Source organism: Festucalex cinctus, chromosome 12 (assembly GCF_051991245.1).
Source record: "Festucalex cinctus isolate MCC-2025b chromosome 12, RoL_Fcin_1.0, whole genome shotgun sequence".
Classification (NCBI taxonomy): domain Eukaryota; kingdom Metazoa; phylum Chordata; class Actinopteri; order Syngnathiformes; family Syngnathidae; genus Festucalex; species Festucalex cinctus.
In genome coordinates, this window is record NC_135422.1 from 14,829,140 (window position 1) to 14,838,334 (window position 9,195).

General features: G+C 39.6%; 1 protein-coding gene across 2 annotated transcripts in view; it reads right to left on the reverse strand.

Annotated features, from left to right (window-relative positions):
* LOC144032210 (beta-1,4-galactosyltransferase galt-1-like) overlaps positions 1-3,140 on the reverse strand; it is a 9,459-nt gene extending 6,319 nt beyond the window's left edge. For both annotated transcript variants that reach the window (XM_077539925.1, XM_077539924.1), the window contains exon 1: positions 2,847-3,140. In XM_077539925.1, coding sequence (XP_077396051.1) covers positions 2,847-2,968 — 122 coding nt within the window. In that variant the 5' untranslated portion in view covers positions 2,969-3,140. The remainder of the gene's footprint in view (positions 1-2,846) is intronic.
* Positions 3,141-9,195: the final 6,055 nt, after the last annotated feature.

Sequence of the window (9,195 nt, forward strand, 5' to 3'; positions counted from 1 at the left end):
GTGGCTGTATATTAACTACAATTATCGCGATACTTGCGTAGGCGTATCAATATTCTATCGGGAGACAAAGTGTTATGATTTATCGCGATACCGATATATCGTCACGCTCCTAATCCTTACTAACGTACACATTCGATACAGAATCTAAACTAGAGCAATTTCAGCAAAGGAAATGAAAATGGAAGAAAAACGTGTCGCATCAACTTGGAGCAGGGGTAGGGAACCCTGGTCCTCCAGAGCCACTGTCCCGCCTGTCTTCCATGTCTCCCTGATCCAACACAGCTGACTCATATTATCAGCTCTTCAGCAAGTACTGTTGAAGCCTGACAACAATCCTGTTCATCAAATCAGCTGTGTTGGTGGAGGGAGACATGGAAGACCGACAGGAGAGTGCCTATCGAGGGCCAGGGTTACCTGGAACTAACATGAGAATCGTCATACTATACAGTTTGCCGATGATTGTGTCCCTTTTCAAGTCATGATGACCCTGTGCACGGCCTTGAGACGAATGCACTCAATTGTGCAAGTCATCGTTCCTTAATGTTGTTTCCAAAACCTGTCTCTTTGTGTTTGCTTTGATATGTTGGTTTTAGTTTATCACACTCAAAAATCACAGGCTACAGGGCACTGTAGAGGTGTGTTAAAAAAAAGAAAAAGAAAATCATTGGAACTTCACCAATGAACATGAACCTTGTATGCAAAAACAGGTTGGTCAAATGGAGAACCGTTGGCATCGAAATTTTATTTTTTTCCTTTTGGCCGTATGTTCCGCATACCTAGGTGTTGAATAGCGGGGTCAAAGTCCTGGGTTTGCGTACACTCTAAAAAGAGAATTGTTGAACTAATTGAATAAGATTGCTTCAAGTGGTAACACACGATTGAATGACGTTAATCCAAAGTGAATATATTAATTATGAGTTTGTTCAATTCAATTTTATTTCATTCCATTAGAAAGAGAAATGTAAATGGACGGAAAGAAGTAAAACTTGTTATCTGCCCCTGATTAACAACAATAGCAAAAAATAATCAACACAGAATAAATGCCAGCGAGCGGTCAAGACGCTTTCAATATAACGATCCTGTAAAATAATTCAGCAGCATGTCCTATGTATTTTTCCAGCAATTGAGCTTTTGTCAAGTTTTTAAAAAATACAGATAGACTCAGATGATTTTGTTTTCCAATCCAGGTTGTTCCATAAGCTGACACCATGAATTCAAATACATCATTCTTTTTTGTTTTGTTCTCTATTTTGTTGGGAGAAAATATATGTTCCTCTTAATTTGTACTCACTTTCCCTTGTTTTTTAAATGTAATTTGTACTGTATATTAACTAGTAAATTCTCCTGATGGGCTTTAAATACTTTTAGACAATTAAACTCCATCAATTCATTACATTTTAAAAGTTTTTAGTTGTGTAAATAATGGATTAGTGTGGTCTCTGTATCCGCAAACGCAAATAATAATAATAATTTTGGCTGCACACCCCCACACTTCAATGCAATAGGTCAGGTATGGAATGAATTTTATAACAATAATAAAGCATTCTTGTTCAATGAATCTTTAGCCTTGTGTACAACTGCAATAGTTTGTGATACCTTAGATTTGACATATTTATATGTGATTTCCATGTTATGTGATCATCAATAATCAGACCTCAAAACTTTATTTCATTAGTCCTTTCTATTGTTGTACCTTGCACAGTCAGTATTGCTTCAACATCAATATTTCTACAGCTAAAAATCATAAATCTGGTTTTACTAATGTTAATAGACAGTCTGTTAGCATCAAACCACTTCATCATTTTCTGAAACTCTTTCTCTATTACTTGTACAGTGTTCCCTCGTTTTCCGCTGGGGTTAGGTTCCAAAAAATACCCTCAATAAATGAAATCCGCGAAGTAGTTAGCTTTATGTTTTACAATTCTTATAAATGTTTTAAGGCTCTAAAATCCCCTACTGCACAATTTAGACACTTTTCTCATTGAGGCATTTACATGTTCTCACATTTCTCTCTTGTTCAAACATTGATAATGTTCAAAACTTCATAAATTATATAAAATGGGTATATTACTGCAAAAAAATATGCAAAATTGCACTTAAAAAAAAATCCGCGATACAGCGAGACCGCGAAAAGTGAACCGCGTTATAGCAAGGGAAGACTGTAATACATTTTATATGTGTATATATACATACACACACACACACACACACACATATATATATATATATATATATATATATATATATATATATATATATATATATATATATATATATATATGTATATACATATATTAATTGTGTGTTACTACTTGAAGCAATGTTATTGAGTTGGTCAACAATTCTGTTTAATCTTAGGTTGGTTGGACAATTCTCTTTTTAGAGTGTAGCCGTTAACAAGTCTTTATGACCGTCTACGTTGGAGTCTTCCTGAATTCATCATTTGTGTGTGTTTTTGTTTTAATACTTCCATTTTATATATTATTGTCACACATTTGAATAATTTATTATTGTTGAGTGCATTTGTGGATTGTTTGTCCGTCTTTGCCTTGCTGGCTGCGCCACACACAAATGGCTCCTCGGGCACAATCAAGAGCTCTCGAACTTGAATTTCGGTTATCCTGGCTATGTAGTTGACACACAGCTATATATATATATTTTTTATCAACGTTCCTAAATTACAAGCAGTTCAATCAACATGTTGCGTCACTGTATAGATCAAATCGACAACTAAATGAGCCAAATATTTCCCAAACTGTTGAATCATTTATAGACCATTAGCAGAATTTTGAAGTCAACGACAAAACGCTGACAAAATGGATCAATTTTGACGATTCACAACTTACCGAGTGCCTTTGAGGTTGTCGTCGGGCGGGCAAGGTAGAGTCCGGAGTCCTGCGACTGTCTGCAGCGGCTTCTTTGTCCTCACCCCCACTCTGGTCTGCATGCCATACACGGCGCATGTCATGTATTGCCCAATTGCAAGTGTCACTCCCACTGAACCTTTCACCAACTGTTGAGGTGATTATATGAATCCTTCTATCCACTCTTGAGAAGTTGGAAGTTGGGGCAGGTACAATTCTCTTGGAACCCCCACATCCTGGTCACCACCTCTTCCAGCTTCTTCTCTCAGGCTACTAAAACAACATACGTTCTATTTTTTTCCCCCTCATCTCTGTTGTGACGGTATTACTGTATTCGCTGTTGTCACTTTGCCACTCTGCGTAATATTTGCACCAATAACACATTTTGTTTTGCCTAACAACAATTTTTTCTTTACTTGCACATCTTTCCACTAGTGTTCATTTCGTCGACAAAAACTAAACAAAAATAATCTCGTCAACACACATTTTTTCACTGGAATAAAATTGGACTAGACTAGACTAAAACCCTCATTAATAAATAATTGGGACGAAATCAGCATGCATTTTTTGTTCACTAATGAAGACGAGACTAAAATGTACTTCACTTAATAAAAACTGAACTAAAATCTATGGACATTTTAGTTCAGGAACAAAAACGAGACGAAAAATATGATTTTGTAAAATCTTGTCTGCTAATGTGGCACACAGTGGTGACACACCCACTTTTCAAATCTGCAGCTGGCGAGTGCAATATGCACAAACATGTGATAGACAGAAGGTGGATTCACAGTGAAAGGTTTAAAAAAAAAAGAAAAAAAAAAGAAGTAAATTATAGTTATTATGGAGCCCCTAAGGTAACATGGTAGAAAAACAAAACTTTGCGTTCTCACAAAACATCTTTGCGTTCCCTCGCAAACGCAAATTTTTTTGCGAGGGAACGCAATCTTTTGCGTGCCCTCGCAAAGAACGCAAAGATGTTTTGCAAGGGAACACAAAGGTTTTTTTTTTCCTACCATGTCACCTTAGGGGCTCCGTATATGCAACATTAACTGCTATAATGTTCCAACAATAATGTCAATCCGACCACTAGCTAATGCTAGCTAATTTACTAGCTCTTAGCGTGGCGCTAGCCACTTGTTAATATACTGTACTGTAATTGTGTGTCAAGTTGTTTTTCATCAAAAAGATGAGAGAGGGTGGGGGCTGGGGGGGGGGGGGGGGTACTGTCACGCCGCCACCGGCGTGACGGCCCATGCTTTTATTTTTACAACCATGTTTCCTGTTTTACCCTGAAATTCTGATTCCCCTCTCACCCCAGGTCACTTGCCCTTCCTGCAGTTCACTGATTACCGGTCCCCGCCCATGATCATCACCACCTGCCACCAATCAAGCCAGATAATAAAAGCCACCCGCATTCTCCCCTCAGTGCTGAAGTGTCACATCTCAGTGCATGGAAGCGTCCTCACAGCCCTCGTACCACAGTCCTTGTTTTATGCCTTGCCTTGCCTTGCCTTGCCTTGCCTTGCCTTGCCTTGCCTTGCCTTGCCTTGTCTTGCGCCCTTAGTTTGCCCCTTGTTTTCCTCCCTAGTGGAGCGCTTTCTGTTGTCCCTGTTTTTGAGTGCCCTTTTGGTATCTCCAGTTTGGAGCTCTTTTTGTTCAGACTTTTTTCCCTCTTTAAGAGGCGATTTGAGTTTCCAGTCATTAAAGCTGCAGCCTTGTTGGCCAACTTTGTACCTGCGTCTGAGTCCTACCTCCTCTCGTCGTGTCAAACATAATCTGCTGACAAAAAAAATACATAAAAAAAATACATGGGTTAAATGATTGTCCTGACTAAAATGTTGACAGGTTTTGTTGACTAAATCTCGACGTATACAATTATGTTTTCTTGGACTAAAATAAAGACTAAAATGCTAGATTTATAGTTGACTAAAAATTGACTAAATAAAAACAGGATGAGGTTGAATAACTATGATAAAAACGAACAAGCGTGATTGAAATTGGACTAAAACTGAGACTAAATTTAAAAATGGTGGCTAAAATTAACACCACTGACAGAAGGTATTTAATACATTTTTGTTTGTGTCAATTAAAGTGTCCCATCCAATGGGCACATGACGGCTCCGTCATTTCACCAATGACCAAACAGCAGTGGAAAAGTAATCTAGCTGCGACCCTGTTATTTTGGCACAGACGCAAATAGTCGATCACAGATTCCGGCAAAATTGCGACAAAGAACGCTCTCCGCCACCACGACCTACTAATCAAAGGCATTATAAATAGCGCTTTGTAAACACGCACACGCACACAAGCTACGTTATAAATATTTTCCTCTCTTTTCATTATTCGCCACTCAAGGTGGATAGTGTGTTGTTGCCGTTAAAGTTTTGTACCGACGCCATTCATCAACTCGACAGCTCATGATCCAAAGCAAACCACATCATAATGTCCAGCGTCTATTTATAAATGGAAAGTAACAGCTCATGATCCAAGGCATACCGCATCAATTGGTGAACTTTCTGAACTGCGAATATGCGTTGGATCACTGGTTCACTATATTGTGTTAATTTTCAAACTGCACTGACTAGACACTTCATTAGGTACAGCTGCTCTTATTGAGTTACATCTTTTAAAAAACGTCTTGTTGAAAAAAATTATGAGCGTTTTTCTTGCAGAGGCGTGATCGAGCACGAGTGCCTAATGTGTCCAGAAAGTGTAATGCATAAGGCGTCCACTGAGGGCCGCTGTTACTCGCAATAGAACGCAACCGGCCAACTGGCGCTCACGTGACGTCACAAGACCCGAAATAGTCATCGAATCGGACATATTGACAGTCCCGAGCTCATTTTGGGATTAGAGGAAACCAAAATTAGTCGAATAAAGAATTATTTCTTGTATTTTGCACGTTCCCCTCCCCCAAATAATTTATATCATTGATATTTTAATTTACAAATTAGAAAACGGCAAAATTAATGCAACAGGACTCTTGGTAACAATCCTAGCTAAGTAGGTCGTACTTAGCTATGTCACAATAAATTCCATTTCAGGATTTTATGCTGTTAATTGCAATTGGTGTCAGAAATGGTCTGGAAGTAGAAAGCACACTCTCTTCAAGTATCATTTTCAGCCTGTAGATGTCACCGCACCCTGCTGAAAATCCTGCCAAAGCTCAATGACTTTCACATCAGAAAAATCTCACCACACGCCTGCACCAGTCAGTCAGAATTGTCACAAAGTATTAAACAGATATATGTTCTGCCCGTAATTCACATCTTTGTTGCTGTGAGCATTCAGGGAGCCAGAAGCAAGTTATTTTAATTCATTGTCCATGTTTTAAATTAATTAGCCAATTAATTAAGCCAAATAAGGATTTCTAGCTAAATTTCGGTTTCCAAGTAAGGAACCTGTACCATTGCCACTTGTTGTGATCTATCAACAATTAGACACACACTCACATACGCACACACACATCCATGAAATAAAAGGCCCATCAATCATAACGAGAGGCACCTTTCCAGACAATAGATGTGAGGCGAGAAGGGAAATGGCACAGTCTTAATTACTGTCTCTCTGTTGTTGACGCCCATTTTAGCTGGTGATGATGCACACATCATTAAGTTGCCATATTATCGCCATGGCACAAGATCACAATGCAAGTGGTTTACATTTACAGTGGTGCGCTGAGGTGCGAGTGAGGTTTGAGTGCTGAGTTTAGCAAATATGGAGCAATTCTTCAATAAAAGAAGAAAGGAGAGTTTTTTTTCCATTTGTTTTCTCATTGACGCTATTATTGTCTACATGTCATGTCGACATTTTGTGTTTAAATATTCAAAAGAGTTCCAAAACCGCACGGTGGAGAGTGGGTCTTCTCCGGGTACTCCAGTCTCCTCCCACATTCCAAAGACATGCATGGCAGGTTAATTGGGCGCTCCCTAGGTGTGCTTGTGAGTGTGGGTGGTTGTTCGTCTCTGTGTGCCCTGCGATTGGCTGGCTCAGGGTGTACCCCGCCTACTGCCCGAAGCCATCTGAGATAGGCTCCAGCACCCTCCGCGACCCTTGTGAGGAGTAAACGGTTAAGAAAATGGATGGATGGATGGAGTTCCAAAACCGCAGCTGTCAATGCTAATCGTTAGCATGTCTGGCGTTTTCTGTTGTTAGCATTAAGCTTAATGGAAGTTTTCTAAGAAAACTATGTAATTATTTTACATACTCAACGTTTAATTCTCTTTGTTTAACGTGTAGTTTTCACACAAGTTTCAGGTCTGGGTCTGGGTTTCAAATTTTAGTTTCTCATGCAAAGAAAAAAGTACCAAATGAAAAACCTGTTTTAATATTCAAAAGGGCGCTGTTGTTTCTGTGCTCTGATTGGCTGTTGCAACTGTCAGTTAAGGCCCTGTCCCAATACTCGCACGTTCACCCTTGCGCCTCTCAATTACGGGTTCCTGCGCTCTGCTGTTTTTTTTTTCCCTTGACAGCAAAGTTCAACTGATAGCAGCGTTAAAACAAGCTTGAAGACTTTTATTTTGGATGAATTGTTCACTAATTGCCAAACTGCTTCTTATTGTGATTTTTTTTTCCTTGCTAGTCAAAGCACAAAATCATCCGAATGGTGGCTCGTTTGAAAACAAAACAAAACCAACAACATACATCCGTGTGCCGCCACGCTCCCATAGAAAACTAAATCTAGATCTCGAGGCACGCATGCAAGATGACTCATTTGAATCGATGGCAGGCGGCCGACGCTCCAATCTGCAAGGACGGCCGGCTTCTCCCAACTCGGCGCTAGCTTACTGAACGGGCTCGGGGATCGATAGATCACTTTAACTCGAGAGGGAAACAGAGAGAGAGATGCAGCGGCAAACCAATTCATGAATGTGACCGTGTGGGGAGGAAAAGAAAGAGTGCAGTCGAGTCAGAGGCCAACATTCATAATCGACTGCATGTTTCATCTGCACACTGCAGGCATGTTTTAGCGCATCGATGGCACTTATTTTTGTTTAAGGTCTTTAAACGCACTTTTACAATCATACAAACACTTTTAATATATTAATGTATGACAAAAATATTGTAGTGTACCAACCCCTTTGTGATTACGGTAAACAAATGTTTTTTTTTTAAATTCATCATCTCACAAAATGCATCAGTAATCAAAGATGTACATTATAAAAGGAAACGACAGCCTTTGCTGTCTATAGGCCTAAAATTTGAAAAGCAAGACTGCTGTGCCGCCATCTAGTGAATGAATGTGGAATTACAACAAACCTTAGACAAAAAAAAAAAAAAATATATATATATATATATATATATATATTAAAGCCTGGGTTATGGTTTTAAGTGATCCTCCTGAAAAATGTTTCCATTTTTACAGCTTTATGTTGCATATATCTCAGTCGGCTGTTTACATTTACAACTGAATATGTTTTTTCCCTTTGGAAGTAAAAGAGCAAAACGCGGAAAATAAGAGCCGGTATCGATCGTCGCCGGTGTTTCCTTGCTCGGCAACTTAAAACCATGTTGGGCGGGGATCAATACGAGTGATGAGGAAACACAGCCATGACCAATTATGAATATTGCTTCTGTTAGACAATATCGATGTCTCCACAATTAGCCTTTTGCTCCTCACTGCTCCACGGACACGCTTCCAAACATCCATCTCGGTGAAGACTCGAGACAGACCATGTTTTTTTTGGTTTTTTTTGTTATGTTTGTTTTGGTTTTTAAGTCCGCCAGACAGCACACATAAAAATAGAAAATCCAGCCTTTAGTTTTGGAATTTTCATTATGATTATTGTTTCATTGTTTAGGATTTCAAGCTTGGGTTTTGCACCATTCGTCTTTCTTCCCTTGTTCATCTCCACAAGCGCAAGCGGCCGGCTGACAGGCTGCAGTCGGATAATTGAGAGTTGTATGGATCGCACTGGGAACATCGATTTCCTTCCACCGCTCTGTAACCCCCCACTCCATTACGCTCAATCCCGCCTCCCCGGCCCCGCCCTGTTTTCCCGCCGCTGCCGCCATCTGACACTCACACTTCTTCTTCACATATCTCGGCTGCAGGGGTAGTAGGGGTGTCAAGATGGAGGCCCTATCCTACCTGCCAAGCACCTGTGGGGAAATGTGTTACGCTCCAAATGAAACCAAGATTGAATTTTTTGGAGCATTAGATAGGATTGTTGTGGATAACAAAAGCAAAGAACGGACGACAAAAAAATGCGTTAGCTACACTGTCAAAACAGTTGGGTCAAAAATAACACAAATTAGGTGAAAAAGGGACCAACCCAACGTTTTGGTTTATACCCAAAAGTTGGGTCAAATGAATAACCCACAAAACAAC